At 40.9% G+C, this 17,502-nt stretch overlaps 2 protein-coding genes across 2 annotated transcripts in view; both read left to right on the top strand.

Annotated features, from left to right (window-relative positions):
• Positions 1-573: 573 nt before the first annotated feature.
• The window catches only part of LOC141082275 (uncharacterized), a 135,620-nt gene continuing 118,691 nt past the window's right edge, over positions 574-17,502 (top strand). The window contains exons 1-4 of the mRNA XM_073566216.1: positions 574-719; positions 849-1,028; positions 1,111-1,234; positions 1,318-1,415. Of these exons, the coding sequence (XP_073422317.1) occupies positions 642-719; positions 849-1,028; positions 1,111-1,234; positions 1,318-1,415 (480 nt within the window). The 5' untranslated portion in view covers positions 574-641. The remainder of the gene's footprint in view (positions 720-848; positions 1,029-1,110; positions 1,235-1,317; positions 1,416-17,502) is intronic.
• LOC141082337 (uncharacterized) lies at positions 3,878-6,204 on the top strand. The gene is made up of 2 exons (XM_073566284.1): positions 3,878-3,896; positions 4,790-6,204. The coding sequence occupies exons 1-2, from the start codon at positions 3,878-3,880 to the stop codon at positions 5,620-5,622; spliced, it is 852 nt and encodes a 283-aa protein (XP_073422385.1). The 3' UTR covers positions 5,623-6,204.

Genomic DNA, 17,502 nt, shown 5'->3' with positions numbered 1-17,502 from the left:
CACTGTACATGGAGACTTTGGGATCAGATCATTTCTGTCTGTTGTGTTTGTGGAAACTAAAAATCTTTTCTAAAAGCCTCAAACTTCTGTGTGTGACTCAGAGCTGAGATCTAACGTGAGAGAAGATTCCAGTGCGGGGAAGACGGGAAACCTTCATATAGACGGCCGGTGGGGATGGAGTCAGTGACCGACTCTGGCCAAATCTGTCTCTAGAGCCGTAGTAGAAGATGAAGATGTCGTCCTCATCATGAAGGAGTTATTTCTCATGTCGCGTGTAATGAATCTCTCCTGCAGTATTGCTAATGCCGATTCCAGTGTCGGTAATGAGACGAGAATTAGCGTTATGGAAGATGAGTCTATGAGGAACGTGTTCAGCTGCCGACTCCGAGGAGGAAACTGCTTGTTGTCTGTGGCCTAAATATATAGGTTTTATTAGTAGATGTCAGGGAAGAAAACTAAACCCTGTAAGATAATAAATCTCCTCATATGTTTCCCTTATTATCTCCAGTAATTGTATTATTACACAGGATTCTTATGATGTTACATCGGATCATCTTCTTCTCATTCAGGTCTCTACAATATCGGATCCTCTCAGTGAAGATCTTCTACAGAAGAGAATTTTCCTGATTTACCCATCAAGGATGGATATGGACAGAGACAAGATGGCGGAGAGGATGTTACACCTCACCCTAGAGATCCTCTTCCATCTCACTGGAGAGGTGAGAGATTCTGATGACGTCACATTACATCATTCTTATCTATGGGAATAACAGATGGACAGAACTGGAGAGGTGAGGACTCTGGAAATGTCTGTAGTGAGATTTATTAATGTGTCTCTCCATTACCAGGATTACACAGTGGTGAAGAAGACCTCTAGTGATCACTGTCAGGACCCTGTGTCTGAGGGATGGGGAAGACCCCTGAGCCCAATCACGGGGCCTCCACCTCACCCCCTGATCCATGAGGACATCAATGACCAGAAGATCCTAGAACTCACCTACAAGATGATTGAGCTGCTGACTGGAGAGGTGACACTGCTGGGAATGCTGGGACATTATACAGTAACACTATGAAGGGATCGGGGGATGACGGTATCATTGTGTGTGTCAGGTTCCTATAAGGTGTCAGGATGTCGCTGTCTATTTCTCCATGGAGCAGTGGGAGTATTTAGAAGGACACAAAGATCTGTACAAGAACGTCATAATGGAGGTTCCCCAGCCCCTCACATCTCCAGGTAATAGACAGGACTAAATACACACGGCCTATAATTATCTGTATGTAGAGAATGAATTCAGTCCCTGTATGTGTTTCCTCCAGATCTATCCAGTAACAGGACAACACCAGAGAGATGTCCCCGTCCTCTTCTTCCACAGGACTGTAAACAAGAAGATCCCAGTGCTCCTCAGGATCATCAGGTAGATGGAGAGAAGGTGTCAGGAGATCTCCCCTATGATGTGTAGACGGCTGTGAAGGTCTTGTGCTCAGTCTTGTTTTATCCACCAGTATTATATGTTTTATACTTGTGTGATGAGAACGGTGGAGATGGCAGGATTAGAGCTGATCATAGATGGGACTTCTCCATCTGTCTGTGACTTTTACAATATTTGTTTCAGGGTGAAGATCTGACCCATATTAATCCTACAGAGACATATGTGAGGGGTGATGAGCGGTGTAAAGAGGAGATTCCCACATATGACTACCCAGGTGAGTAGTAACCACTGAATGCAGAGAAGTCACAGATTCCTCTCAGTCACCGGCTGTGGCTGCTTTATCGGTGGTGTAGTCCGGCCGTATTACCATGGTCACCATTTTGCCTCTAGACCACAACATTCTCCTCCACCCAAAACTGTTCAAATGACTTTGGGCATTGAAAGCCCTTTTCTATAGAACTTACGACCTGGAGGATCCACCTACCCCCTGGGATTAGTGTGAGGGTGATCCCATAAAGCGAGATCTATTTGATTGCTTGTACCTGAACTAATATAGGCCGAGTGCGCGCTTGAAGAGTCACACTGAACACAGAGTTAGATGTCTACTCCTTTCTCAGTAAAGGCTTGCACACAACTGAAGTTTATTCTAAAGACAAAGTGACAGGAGATGGGTGTCACACAATCTTCTGAGTAGCCAGTGTCAGTCTATGTTAGGTCCATTTCACCTTCACTTCCATATATGGTATCCAGTATCTCAGCTTCTGCATTCCAAGGATTCCTTCCAGGGTGTTGTCTGAAGACACAGATGCCATCTTGGTAAACCATATCTGAACTGACTTACTGTATATAAGGTTTAATAATTGATTTCATCAGCCATTCTCTCCTTCACATTAGGAGACGCTGACCGTTACCTGCCCAGATCTGTAAACTATAAAGCCAAATGACAGTGTACGTAGAATGTGCTGACAAGATAGAAAATCACTTGGAGAAAAATCTTATGCTGGGCCTGTAAGAGAAAGCGGAGGGTGATGATGCTGTTGGCTTCCTAGATCCCTGTGATCTTATCGGATGAATCTTCTCTCCCTTCTGTGCTGCTGAATGTCTCATGGTCCCTACAAGACCAGGTCCAGTCTTTCTGGCCAAACTTCCCTTTTATGAGCGACAACAGTAAATGTGCAGTGAGGCCAAGTGTGAATTTCTGTCCAATAACAGCAGAGTTTCCCTTTATCCTGACTTTTCAATTTGTATTAAAACCAACTAACTTCAAGGAGGATTGTGATAATCTCCAGGACAAACATTCCACCTGTGCCATGATAGATCTCTAAGCTGTGCGTGGCTGAGGGCTGTAATATACATTTATTCCCGCCTGCAGGAGATGTGTTGGCTCCAGCCCTGGTGTCATGGATTCTCTCCACGTCATAAATTACATTATGTTTTTGATCCTAAGGAATTCAGATTACTGTACAATCTCTCCTGAAATGGGGAGCAATATTATTTTCTCTAATCTTCTGCTCAGGATCCATAGTAGCTCCAATGGTCCACCATAAATGAGGGCAACTCTGGTTTACTGTTGTGTAATCTGTATTTGTAGTTTTCAGTTAATGAGATTCTCATGCTCTGTGGGCGGGGCTGTGGGCGGGGCTGTGGGCGGGGCTTTATGTGGTGCTCTGATTACATATTCCTCTGTATTGGCTTATGTCAGGTCGCTGACCCCTCACTGACCTGCCCCATTATTACATAATGCATATAATAGCATTGATATTATTGTTGATAATGCCTATAATATTGTGGCTATTGTGAGGCTTAGAAAAAAAATTACATCCAGCAAAATGTCACCAGCGATGGCGGCGCCTGCGCAGTAGCGTCTATCTCTTACTTATAGATGCTACTGCGCAGGAGCCGCCATCGCCGGTGACATTTTGCTGGATGTAGTTTTTTTTCTAAGCCTCACAATAGCATATTGTGCCCAGCTTGTGTCTCTGGAGACCTCCCCCCACCTACCCCCAGAAATTGTTAAGTCAGCTCTACTCAAATGTGTCTGTCACTAAATAAACCAAATGCTTGAATGTCAAAACAGTTCAAAAACGTGGTTCTGTGTGGAAGATTATAAAGCCGTCATGGAGGCATAAGGCTGGCAGTGATGGGCATTGTGGGTAATAATAGCGGGGATCATGCCTCAGTCCTCTCTCATACACGACATCTTCTCTGGGGGTTCTTTCTTGTTTCAGTTACTGGGATGAGTGCAATAAAATGTCGCTCAGTGAGTCTTCTCACATCTTCACATTCTAAAGGATTGGCGGGGACAAAATTTTCAAAAACAAGATTTTCAGTGACCTTTTCCTGATAATCAAGGAAAGTATCTGCATTTCCGGCTTTTTTGTATAACACAAAAGAATTATATGTGGCCACCTGAACCAAATACATGACTAACTTTGTATACCAGAGATATGATTTTCTTGATACCTGGTATGGCTGTAGAACCTGATCTGCAAGGTCCACACCCCATATATTTGTTGTAGTCACTGACAGACACAGGTTTTGGAGTAGTGGATCCCTGTTGGTCTGCAGTGGCCCTTGTGGCATCTGTGTGGATCGAGCTCAGGATAAAAATATCTTTATTATACTTAAGGACAAGCAGCTCTCCATTGTGTAAAGCCCCTGACTGCCCCTTTCGGAACTTTTTGCTGACCAATGATTGTGGAAACGGTTTTTGCAAATGGTCCCACAAGCCCCCATGTTAAGTTCAACCAGAGTTTTAAATAGGGGTATGCTGGTGTAGTAGTTGTTGCACTTTCTTCACTGTCAGAACATAAAAAGTGCATAAGCCTCCTCTGCACTATAAAACTGATGGGTGATTTTATTTGTTTTTATTTCTTTTTCCGGAAATAGAAAACTCTGACATGACTGACGTGACCAAATTATTGGGGAGACAATTGAGAAAAGCCTAATTCTTTAGCCTAACCCTAACTTTAACCTAAAAGTAACCCTAACTTTACCCCAACCCTAACTATAGCGCTAACTGTAGCCTGCCTTATCTGTTTTATTATTGACAAATTATGGACCTGAGTGGGGTCTTGTTTTTTGTGAGATGAGAATTGGTATTATTTTCGCCTACATAACATTGATTGGTTCCTTTTTTATTCGATATTTGGGAGGCAGAATGAACAAACAGTTGAACACCACACACTACTGGCTCATCCAACAAGGTTTTCTATTAGACTGTGAACAGTCATTGTCTTGGTAAATAATTAAAGTTTTTTACATAGCTTGCCATTTTTATGGACAGTTTAAGTAGAAATGTTTAAAAATATAAAACTCAAGGATATGTTATTAAAAAAATCATTTTTTTATCTTAGCAGATGACTGTACCAGGATATCAGGGGGACAGCTGACATCTTCAATTTTTAAATCTAATGATCTTGAGATCCTACAAGATACAACTGAAGTGAATGCCATTACTCCAGATATACCATCATCCATTCACAGCAAAGATCTGTCATCTGATCCTATGAAACAGGTCCCATCTTCTGATTCATTTCTGACTACTAAGGAAAATCAAAGTCACAAAACAGGCATTAAAAAACAAACTGCTCCTAAAGCAAATAAGTCATTTTCATGTTCTGAATGCGGGAAATGTTTTAACTGGAAATCACAATTGGTTAATCACCATAGAACTCACACAGGGGAGAAGCCTTTTTCCTGTTCAGAATGTGGGAAATGTTTTAACTGGAAATCACAATTGGTTAATCACCATAGAACTCACACAGGGGAGAAGCCTTTTTCCTGTTCAGAATGTGGGAAATGTTTTATCAATAGATCAGAAGTGGTTAGGCACCAAAAAACTCACACAGGGGAGAAGCCTTTTTCCTGTTCATTATGTGGGAAATGTTTTAACCGGAAATCAGATTTGGTTAATCACCATAGAACTCACACAGGGGAGAAGCCTTTTTCCTGTTCGGAATGTGGGAAATGTTTTAACAAGAAAGAGCATCTTATTAGTCACCATAGAACTCACACAGGGGAAAAGCCTTTTCCATGTTCAGAATGTGGGGAATGTTTTAACCGGAAATCAAATTTGGTTAATCACCATAAAACTCACACAGGGGAGAAGCCTTTTTCCTGTTCGGAATGTGGGAAATGTTTTAACAAGAAAGAGCATCTTATTAGTCACCTTAGAACTCACACAGGGTAGAAGCCTTTTTCCTGTTCAGAATGTGGGAAATGTTTTAACAGTAAATCAGATTGTGTTAAGCACCAGAGAATCCACACAGGAGAGAAGCCTTTTTCCTGTTCAGAATGTGGGAAATGTTTTAACAGTAAATCAGATTCTGTTAAGCACCAGAGAATTCACACAGGGGAGAAGCCTTTTTCCTGTTTAGAATGTGGGAAATGTTTTGTCAACAAATCAGAATTGGTTAGGCACCAAAGAACTCACACAGGGGAGAAACCTTTTTCATGTTCAGAATGTAAGAAATGTTTTAACCGGAAATCACAATTGGTTAATCACCAGATAATTCACACAGGGGAGAAACCTTTTTCATGTTCAGAATGTGGGAAATGTTTTAACCGGAAATCAAATTTGGCTGATCACCATAGAACTCACACGGGGAAGAAGCCTTTTTCCTGTTCAGATTGTAAGAAATATTTTAACCAGAAAGTGCTTCTTGATCGCCATCAGAGCAGTCACACAGAGAAGAAGCCTTTTTCATTTTCTTAATGTGGGAAATATTATACTTGGAAATCAAGTGTTAATAAACATCAGAGATGTCACATAGGAGAGAAGCCTTTTTTATGTTCGTAGTGTTGAAATAGTTTTAACCAAAATTGAATATTCTTAAATGCGTTGTCTCTTGTCATTCCTCATGTTTGCTGACAAAAGGATAAAACTAAACTTTATTAATTCCAAATCTAAAACTATACCCATAATTTGCCCCCTGAAGGTTAGTCAGTAGATGACTAATAGAAAAAACATATATCCCACAGTTCAGTATATAGGGTAAGGTGACGTTTACACACTCACTCTCCAAGCCTCTCATTTCTATGGGTTTCATCGTCCTCGCCAAAGGTGATTCATCAGCAGACTATTTAATATTGACCTATATTCAAGCGAGACTAGACAAAGAAAAACTAAAATCATTAATCATGTTATCCGAAACAGTCAGAAAACTAGCCACATATTGGCAGATCCCAGACCTCAAACTATATACTTTGTAAGTTTATAAGCCTCTCCAGTGTCAGGAATAGATAGTCTGTGAAAATACAGTACAGATGCTTGTGTTTTTTCTCCTATAGGGACTTCCCTAGTTTGGTATTGTAACTGCTGTATATACTCGCGTATAAGCCGAGATTTTCATCCCATTTTTTTGAGCTGAAAGTCCCCCTCTCTGCTTATACATGAGTCATAAATGCCAGAAGGTCGGCGGAGGAGGGGGAGTGGGAGGTGTCAGCCCCCCTGCTTGTCCCATGCTCTCAGGCACCTTCCTTCAGCGGTCACGTGGTACCACTCATTAACGTCATGAATATGCGCATATTCATGACTTTAATGAGCAATACCACGTGACCGCTGAAGGCAGGCATGAGAGAACAGGGCTGCAGAGACCACGCCAGGAGGGGGTAACTATATGCGATATTCACCTGTCCCCGTTCCAACGCTGCTTGCCGCTGTCTGCTGGGTCCTCTGTCAGTGACATTCAGGCAGCAGAGGGTGTGATGATGTAGATAGTGTGCGCCCTCTGCTGCCTGAAGGCCACTGACAGAGGACCCGGCAGACAGCGGCGAGCAGCATTGGAATGGGGACAGATGAATATCTCAGGTGCCGGGTCCTGACCCAGCGTTGACACCAGCATCTGTCCCCCATAGATTGCCGGTGTCCCCACCTGCTCAGGACACCGGCACCTGGCCCCCAGCGACAAGAGGTGATTATGTCACTTTTTTTATTTGCAGCAGTAGCATATGGGGCTTATTCTATGGAGCATCTTATGGAGCAGCATATGGGGGCATAATCTATGGAGCATCTTATGGGGCAGCATATGGGGGCATAATTATGGAGCATCTTATGGGGCAGCATGTGGGGCCTATTCTATGGAGCGACTTATGGGGCTGTCACATGTACCTGTCCTGTGTGACACGACCCGCAGGTCGGTAACTAAAACAACAAGACCAACACGTGTAACTGTCCTGTGTGACACGACCCGCAGGCCGGTAACAAACAACAAGACAAAGGGGAAGGGAAAACAGTTACAATGGTGGGCCCTGCAATAGGAAACGGGGACGTGGAGACCTCCTGCACTCCCCTGAGGCAGTGTCCCTGAACACTCCTAGCGTTCCCTATACAGGCTCTTCACCTGTCGCCGAGCAGGATACCTGTGTCCCTAACTCAGCCTGCACCTATCCCTTTCTAGGGAACTGGGTGATGCAGACACTGTTCCCCACCGCTGTACTAATACACACCAAGGAAAATATACAAACGGGAAAACACCAAAAACACTTATCTTGCTCTGCTGCAGCACCGGGCAGCAGAGTGCATCACCGGATTAACTTTTCGCAGTGGCTCGACACCTCAGCCAGCTGCCACCTTCACCATCTCACTCTGCTGCGGATACCGGGCAGACAGAGTTCAACACCAGTTTCAGCAGTGGCTCTATACCTCAGAGCCAGCTGCCCACTTCACCAGGTTTCAGCAGTGGCTTAACCCTAGAACGCATGACCATAAAAATCTACACTTTCACATACCTGGGGCCTTTTAGGCCCATGTGCAAATAACATGGAATAACTCAAACAAAAATAATTTTCAAAGTTTATTTGAAAATTGCAAAGTAAGGATGCATTCCCACTAGCGCTGGTGTCTGCCAGGAGGAGATCTGTAATGGATCTGACCTCCTGGTGACCCCAGCTAAGGCTGGCGGAATCCCGGCATTCCAGGAGCCTTAACTGGAGTTACCAAGAGATCAGATCCATTACGGATCACCTCCTGGCAGACCCCAGCGCCAGTGGGAACACAGCCTAAGATGTGAATAATTCAAACATTACTATGTGCAAAAAAAAACAAAAGAGTAACTGAACGGGCTTAAAACGCCCAATATACGCATTCGATATAACTCTTTATAATAATGTTTTTTTGTCTAAAAGTTTTTTATAAAAAAGTTGCAGTAAACATGCTGCAGGAATATCTCTTTTCAAAGGTTCCTTTTCTACTTTACTAATGACCGCAACAACTGACAGGACGAGTTCTCTTGTCATCAAAACGAAGGCTTCTCCGAATATCCTCAAATCTATTGACTGACATTGTAGCTTTGTAATGTGGATCTGAAAAAGGGTTCATAAAGAGTTCTCTGATAGGAACATCGTATGATTTTGTACTCCCTGCCAGAAGAGTAAGGCCAATATAAGCATACAGTTCCTCTTTTGTTATCTTTTTCCATGTTTTTTTCTTCCTGAAGTGATACGTTTTCCTTCTAAGTTAGTACACAAAACTACCTCATCTGCAATATCATCTGAAAAAAATGTACAGAACATATCTCTTTTGGACAGGAATTGTGGAATTCCTACAGTTCCTTGAGCAACTCTTACAATATTATGTGATGGGGTTCGTCCAAGAACCTCAGCAGTACTGTTCCAAAAAACATTAGTTTTGGATGTTCTATTTGTACGTTCTGCTGGATCCATTACTTCTTCATCATCTGAAGAATCACTGGACGATGAAGTAGAGACATTAGCTGGTGGCATGTACTCTTCATCAGACAAAGAAATTTCACTGTCTTCATCACTATCAAAAATGATTGCTTTGATTTCTTGGTCAGTCAAACCCCTGGATGTAGACTGTGCCATTGTAACCTTAGAAGTCAGTAAACTAAAATGAAAAAAAAAAAAGATTACAATCAGGGTTGTACACTCTTTGTTAGTGTGTGCGCTAAGGGTAAAGTGCAGCCCCCCTCCTCTCACCTTCAGCAGGTCACCACTTTCTTTTAGGTGCAGTAGAAGCTTTTGCATTTTTGGAACTCAGAAAGTTTCTTTTTCAAGAAACAAGAAAGCTGACGCCTTCCTACAAAGTCTCTTCAGCAAGTAGCACACAATGAACAGTGTTCAGGATCTATGATGACATCGGAGACGCATGACGTTGTGAGGGAGCCTCCTTCCCAAGATCACAAGACCATGTAGTCAGGCAGAATTCACACTCTTCATAGCAACAGCAGAGTCATAACGACTGAGTCAAAGTCTTCCCCAGCAATAGTGAAGACAAAAAGACTTAGGATCACTTGTAAACCTAGTACGGGCCTAAAAGGCCCCAGGTATGTGAATATGGGGTATTCACAAAAAAGAGTTGTTATACCGAAATGTCTGTAGCATAAAAATAAATGAACAACTGGAAATGACAAACAACTATATACCTGAGGAATACCTAGAGTTTCAAAATTCTAACTAAAGTAATCTTGCAGAAAATAGAAAACAATTAACAGGGCGGGCCTGCGAGGCCCCAGGTATGCATTCTAGGGTTACCAACTCAGCCAGCTGCTCCCTTCACCGTGGTTGGAATCCAACTAAGGAAAAGCTGCTATCACCAACACCTGTTGATAGACCAGCTGACCTCATATAGCAAAGGAGGAGCGGTCACATGAGCAGGGACCAAAAACATGTAATAACCCCAGTGACCACCGGGGGGCAAAAGGTAACCAATAGAGCCTATCAGGCTGTAGTGACACTTGTGGCCACCAGGGGCAGAAACCCATATTAAGCCCCAGAAGCCTGAAAAGGAAAAAAAAGGTTTACCGGAAGGAATCCATAATCTGACACGGATCCAAGAATTGGACCGTGACAGGGGCAGCATATGGGGTATAATCTATGGAGCAGCATATGGGGCATAATCTATGGAATGTCTTATGGGGCCATAACCTTTATGGAGCAGCATATGGGGCATAATCTATGGAGCATCTTATGGGGCCATAACTTTTATGGAGCAGCATATGGGGCATATTATTCTATAGAGCATCTTATGGAGCCTTTATTAACCTTTGTGCAGCATTATATGGGGTGTATTATGTATGGAACATCTTATGGGGCCATCATGAACTGTATGGAGCATTATATGGGGCTCCTGATTCAATATGGATATTCAAAAACATTTAACCTACTGATGTCTCAATTAATTTTACTTTAACTGGTATCTATTTGTATTTTTGAAATTTACCAGTAGCAGCTACATTTTCCACCCTAGGCTTATACTCGAGTCAATAAGTTTTCCGAGTTTTTTGTGGCAAAATTAGGGGGGTCAACTTATACTCAGGTCGGCTTATACACGAGTATAAATTGTAATTAGTATTGCAGACAAATTGTCCTAGACTAAACTCAGTTTTCAGACGGCCCAATTTGTACCACTCAGGGAAAACTTACCTGCTCCAAAGATCATTAGCAGCTTCTAACTAATGACCATGCTGCGGTCTGTCAGGGAATGAGTGCAATATCGTTATAAAGACTAGGGATATGTGCAGTCATAATGTCTGGGAGATCTGTGCCATTATTTAGTATGAATATGGAAATTATCTCTGAAAGGTAAGTGTTCCCTGAGCGGTATATACGGTATTGTCACATACTATCTATTCCTGACACTGGAGGGGCTTATAAACTTACACAGTATATAGTGTGAGGTCTGGGATCTGCCAATATGTGGCTAGTTTTCTGACTGTTTCGGTTAACATGATACATGATTTTAGGGTTTTCTTTGTCTAGTCCCGCTTGAATATAGTTCAATATTAAATAGTCTCCTGATGAATGAATGAATCCAATGAATATTCATTTCTCTTGACTAGTGGCACATGTGACTGCCGGCAGCAGCAGGAAGCCGGTGGCTGACACTGCGCGCTACTGAAGAGGAATGAATACTCACTGCTCTCTGTGTGCACAGTCCCGGTGAGTACTCCAGCAGCTGTGCTCTGCTTGTGAGCAACGCATGAGGTCCCTGCCATGTGCTGCTTACAAGCATAAAGCAGTTGCTGGCACCGGAGCAGGACGCTGCGAGGGAGCGCCGGGTAGGTAACTGTAATTTTTTTTATGTTATCTGATGGGGCCCTGCATACCAGGATGAGATGGGGCAATAGGGATGGGACCATGCATACTATGATAATGATGGGGTCCTGCATACCAGGATGAGATGGGGCAATAGGGATGGGACCATGCATACTATGATAATGATGGGGTCCTGCATACCAGGATGAGATGGGGCAATAGGGATGGGACCATGCATACTATGATAATGATGGGGTCCTGCATACCAGGATGAGATGGGGCAATAGGGATGGGACCATGCATACTATGATAATGATGGGGTCCTGCATACCAGGATGAGATGGGGGCCCTACATACCAGGATAGGGATGAGAGGGCTATGTGTATCAGGATGGGGGTGAGGGGACCATATATACCAGGATAGGGGATATTAAGTACAGAATTGACCACATTTTTTGCTTTAATTTTTTTTCCTAATTTCCTGCTCTAAAACCTAGGTGCGTCTTATAGTCCAAAAAATACGGTATATATATATATTTTTTTTTTTCTCAGTGAACTCATTCCTCATGTTTGGCCTCATTAAAATAAAAACACTCATACTCCGCTGGCGTGCCGGCTCCTCTTCAGCGGTGTCAAGACTCACTGTCCCGGGGCTCATGTGGGGTTCTCACATCACACGAGCCCTGCACCCAATCAGCGGCAGCTTCACTGTTCCTTCCTTTGGACTGAACATCATTATGAAGCCAGGGCTGCGGCTGCTCTCTGACGGCCTCATGATGCTTGATTTGTCCGAAGGTGGGGACAGTGACGTCAGCGCTGACTGGGCACAGGGCTCACATGATGTAACAACCTCAAAAGAGACTGAAGAACGCAAGTGCCGACACCACTGAGACGGTGCCAGCATGGGAGGTTTGTGTAAGTGTTTTTATTGTAACAGGACCAAACATGAGGAATGAGAAGGGGTTGTCCAACTAGTTGTCAACCTCTTTATCAAAAACCCCACACAGGGAAAAGTCATTATTATACCGAGAGTGTGAGAAATGAATTACAGGAAAATCGTATTTTGTTGACCTTCAAAAATAACTCAGACGAGGAGAACCTATATATATTATTCAGAAATTGTACAAAAACATGATGCACACGGCGTGTGTTCAAGATGGAATATTATATGGGAGTTTTATAGGATAAATTCAAGGTGAGAATATTATATGGGAGTTTTATAGGATAAATTCAAGGTGAGAATATTATATGGGAGTTTTATAGGATAAATTCAAGGTGAGAATATTATATGGGAGTTTTATAGAATAAATTCAAGGTGAGAATATTATATGGGAGTTTTATAGGATAAATACAAGGTGAGAATATTATATGGGAGTTTTATAGGATAAATTCAAGGTGAGAATATTATATGGGAGTTTTATAGGATAAATTCAAGGTGAGAATATTATATGGGAGTTTTATAGGATAAATTCAAGGTGAGAATATTATATGGGAGTTTTATAGGATAAATTCAAGGTGAGAATATTATATGGGAGTTTTATAGGATAAATTCAAGGCGAGAATGTTATATGGGAGTTTTATAGGATAAATTCAAGGCGAGAATATTATATGGGAGTTTTATAGGATAAATTCAAGGTGAGAATATTATATGGGAGTTTTATAGAATAAATTCAAGGTGAGAATATTATATGGGGGTTTTATAGGATAAATTCAAGGCGAGAATGTTATATGGGAGTTTTATAGGATAAATTCAAGGTGAGAATATTATATGGGAGTTTTATAGAATAAATTCAAGGTGAGAATATTATATGGGAGTTTTATAGGATAAATTCAAGGTGAGAATATTATATGGGAGATTTATAGGATAAATTCAAGGTGAGAATATTATATGGGAGTTTTATAGGATAAATTCAAGGTGAGAATATTATATGGGAGTTTTATAGGATAAATTCAAGGTGAGAATATTATATGGGCGTTTTATAGGATAAATTCAAGGTGAGAATATTATATGGGCGTTTTATAGGATAAATTCAAGGTGAGAATATTATATGGGAGTTTTATAGAATAAATTCAAGGTGAGAATATTATATGGGAGTTTTATAGGATAAATTCAAGGTGAGAATATTATAAGGGAGTTTTATAGGATAAATTCAAGGTGAGAATATTATATGGGCGTTTTATAGGATAAATTCAAGGTGAGAATATTATATGGGAGTTTTATAGAATAAATTCAAGGTGAGAATATTATATGGGAGTTTTATAGGATAAATTCAAGGTGAGAATATTATATGGGAGATTTATAGGATAAATTCAAGGTGAGAATATTATACGGGAGTTTTATAGGATAAATTCAAGGTGAGAATATTATACGGGAGTTTTATAGGATAAATTCAAGGTGAGAATATTATACGGGAGTTTTATAGGATAAATTCAAGGTGAGAATATTATATGGGAGTTTTATAGGATAAATTCAAGGTGAGAATATTATATGGGAGTTTTATAGGATAAATTCAAGGTGAGAATATTATACGGGAGTTTTATAGGATAAATTCAAGGTGAGAATATTATATGGGAGTTTTACAGGATAAATTCAAGGTGAGAATATTATATGGGAGTTTTATAGGATAAATTCAAGGTGAGAATATTATATGGGAGTTTTACAGGATAAATTCAAGGATGGAATATTATATGGGAGTTTTATAGAATAAATTCAAAGTGAGAATATTATATGGGAGTTTTATAGGATAAATTGAAGGTGAGAATATTATATGGGAGTTTTATAGAATAAATTCAAAGTGAGAATATTATATGGGAGATTTATAGGATAAATTCAAGGTGAGAATATTATATGGGAGATTTATAGGATAAATTCAAGGTGAGAATATTATATGGGAGTTTTATAGGATAAATTGAAGGTGAGAATATTATATGGGAGTTTTATAGAATAAATTCAAGGTGAGAATATTATATGGGAGATTTATAGGATAAATTCAAGGTGAGAATATTATATGGGAGATTTATAGGATAAATTCAAGGTGAGAATATTATATGGGAGTTTTATAGGATAAATTCAAGGTGAGAATATTATATGGGAGTTTTACAGGATAAATTCAAGGATGGAATATTATATGGGAGTCTTATAGAATAAATTCAAAGTGAGAATATTATATGGGAGTTTTATAGAATAAATTCAAAGTGAGAATATTATATGGGAGATTTATAGGATAAATTCAAGGTGAGAATATTATATGGGAGATTTATAGGATAAATTCAAGGTGAGAATATTATATGGGAGTTTTATAGGATAAATTCAAGGTGAGAATATTATATGGGAGTTTTACAGGATAAATTCAAGGATGGAATATTATATGGGAGTCTTATAGAATAAATTCAAAGTGAGAATATTGTATGGGAGTTTTATAGAATAAATTCAAAGTGAGAATATTATATGGGAGATTTATAGGATAAATTCAAGGTGAGAATATTATATGGGAGATTTATAGGATAAATTCAAGGTGAGAATATTATATGGGAGTTTTATAGGATAAATTCAAGGTGAGAATATTATATGGGAGTTTTACAGGATAAATTCAAGGATGGAATATTATATGGGAGTCTTATAGAATAAATTCAAAGTGAGAATATTATATGGGAGTCTTATAGAATAAATTCAAAGTGAGAATATTATATGGGAGTTTTATAGGATAAATTCAAGGTGAGAATATTATATGGGAGTTTTATAGAATAAACCAAATACCAACAGAAAATAAATGACTCAAAACAAGCATTTATCAGTAAAAATAACTCTTTATTAGGTAAAGTATGAAAGAATGGCGCCATTTTCCGATACCCGTCGCATCTCCATTTTTCGTGATCTTGGGTTGGGTGGAGGCTTATTTTTTGTGAGCCGAGCTGACATTTTTAATGACATTTTGGTGCAGATACAATTTTTTGAACAACCGTTATTTAATGCAATGCTGCGGCGACCCAAAAAAACCTAATTCTGGCATTTTGACTTTTTCTTGTTATGCCGCTTAGCGATCGGGTTAATTCTTTATTTATATTGATCAAGCGATTCTGAATGCGGCGACACCAAATATGTATATGTGTTATTTTCTTTTTATTGTTTTATTTTGAATGGGGCGAAGGGGGGTGATTTGAACTTTTATATATTTTTTATATATTTTTTAAAACTTTTTTTTACTTTTGGCATTGTGAAGACATACAGCATTGTATCTTAGTTAACCAGACGGCTATTTTTAGCAAACGAAGAATAATAGAATGTTATCTGTATGTTGGCTTTAAAATTTAAGCGTTGATTTCTGGTTGGTCAAGAAAAAAGACTTTTGTTTGCGTAAGCTGGTAATATTGATTTTTATTGTGCGCTTATCCTTGATCACTAGTGATGTTTGCTGATATGCTAATTATGCATTGTGTTTTGGAGCCAGTTTGTTGGCTTCTAAAGCAGAGGGAAAAACTATGCAAATAGTTTAAATAATCAAGTAATGCTATAATAATCTCATCTCCATTCTTACCCTTTATGTAAATACTGAATGAGGGACACTTGTTAAGTCTAAAAATAGGTTACAGGCCTCTGTATAAATAGACTGAGAGAAACAGCCAGAGAGATTCTGCCAAGACATCTATACATCTCAAAAGTGCCAGAGACAGGACAGCAGCCATTTTACATCATGGCTCCATCACGAGGGACACGGATTTATCATTCTATAGGAAACAACCTAGGGATTTTCAGCCTTGGTTGGAAGAATACAGATCTGCTCCATTGATCATCGCTAAACCATAGAGAAGTTTGGAGAAGCCAGGTTGTGATCCTCGGATCAACTGGCCTTTTACCTTGTATGGACTGAATGGATTGTCATCTTCCTACGCTTGTCGTTACCTCCTCTCTGTGCGTGCCACAGGTGGGGTAGCGACCATGGTAGCAAATCAGTGGAAGGCTGAGACTCTGTAATGTGCCCCATCTTGGGTCCTGTGCTGGGACTGTTCTATGTGTTATCTGCCTGTTTTGTGGTTCAATAAAGCATTGCCACACTGTTTTACCCTCACTGTGTGTTGTCTGTTTAGCGCTATGCCCATGTTAAAGAAAGAGCCGGCATTCGGTGGGATGATCCCTGATCCATGTAGTTTCGGCCAGCGGACCGGGGTGCGCGCTGACCACCCCATGTCTCCACAGGCATGCTTCAATAGTCTCAATAGGAGGCTAGAAGCTGCTATAACCCGATCAGCTCTGCTACATACAGGCAATGATCAGATCACCTGCATGTAGCAGAGTTGCTCACTTGCTATGAGCGCCGACCACTGGGCAGCACTCATAGGATCCGACAGTGACAACCATAGAGGTCTGCTGGAGACCTCTGGTTGTCATGCCAACCCATCGGTGACCCGAGATCACATGACAGGGTCACTGATGTACAGGATTTAGGCCCATAATGAGCGAGAAAAGCAGCAGAGCCCACATGAAAGGAGGTAGACCGACATCAGCGTACATTTACACCCGATGTCAGAAAGGGGTTAAAGGGGATTGTTTTTACAGAGACAGAATTGGTAATCAATCATGTATACATACAAATAATTACAAAAATACACAGCTTCTAATGGTAAATAGTATAGAGTTAAGACGAGAAATTATAATTTGTGTAAATCATGTGTAGAGCAATACCATCCGATACCCTAAAATATCGGATCGGATGGTATCGGCCCGATACGAAAAAAGTATCGGGTATCGCCGATTCCGATACCGGAAGTCCCATTCAAGTCTATGGGATTTCCGGTATCGGAATAAGAAAAACCCTTTTCTGTCCTTGTACAGCCTCTCGGGGGTGTGTACGGACCTTCCAGGGGTCTGTGCCGACTGCCCGGGGGTCTGTACCGGCCTGCTGGGGGGCTGTGCCGACTGTCCGGGGGGCTGTGCCAGCCTGCCGGGGGGCTGTGTCGGCCTGCCGGTGGTCTGTGCCGACTGTCCGGGGGTCTGTGCAGGTTGCGGGGGTCTGTGCAGGTATCGTCCGATGGGACTACAAGTCCCATCGGGCGATGCCTGCTACCATGACAGTGAT

The sequence above is a fragment of the Dendrobates tinctorius genome, unplaced genomic scaffold (genome assembly GCF_039654945.1).
Source record: "Dendrobates tinctorius isolate UK_male_01 unplaced genomic scaffold, ASM3965494v1 ptg000017l, whole genome shotgun sequence".
Taxonomy (NCBI): Eukaryota; Metazoa; Chordata; class Amphibia; order Anura; family Dendrobatidae; genus Dendrobates; species Dendrobates tinctorius.
The sequence above is the reverse complement of the archived record's forward strand: the minus strand, read 5'-3'. Positions and strand labels throughout refer to the sequence as shown.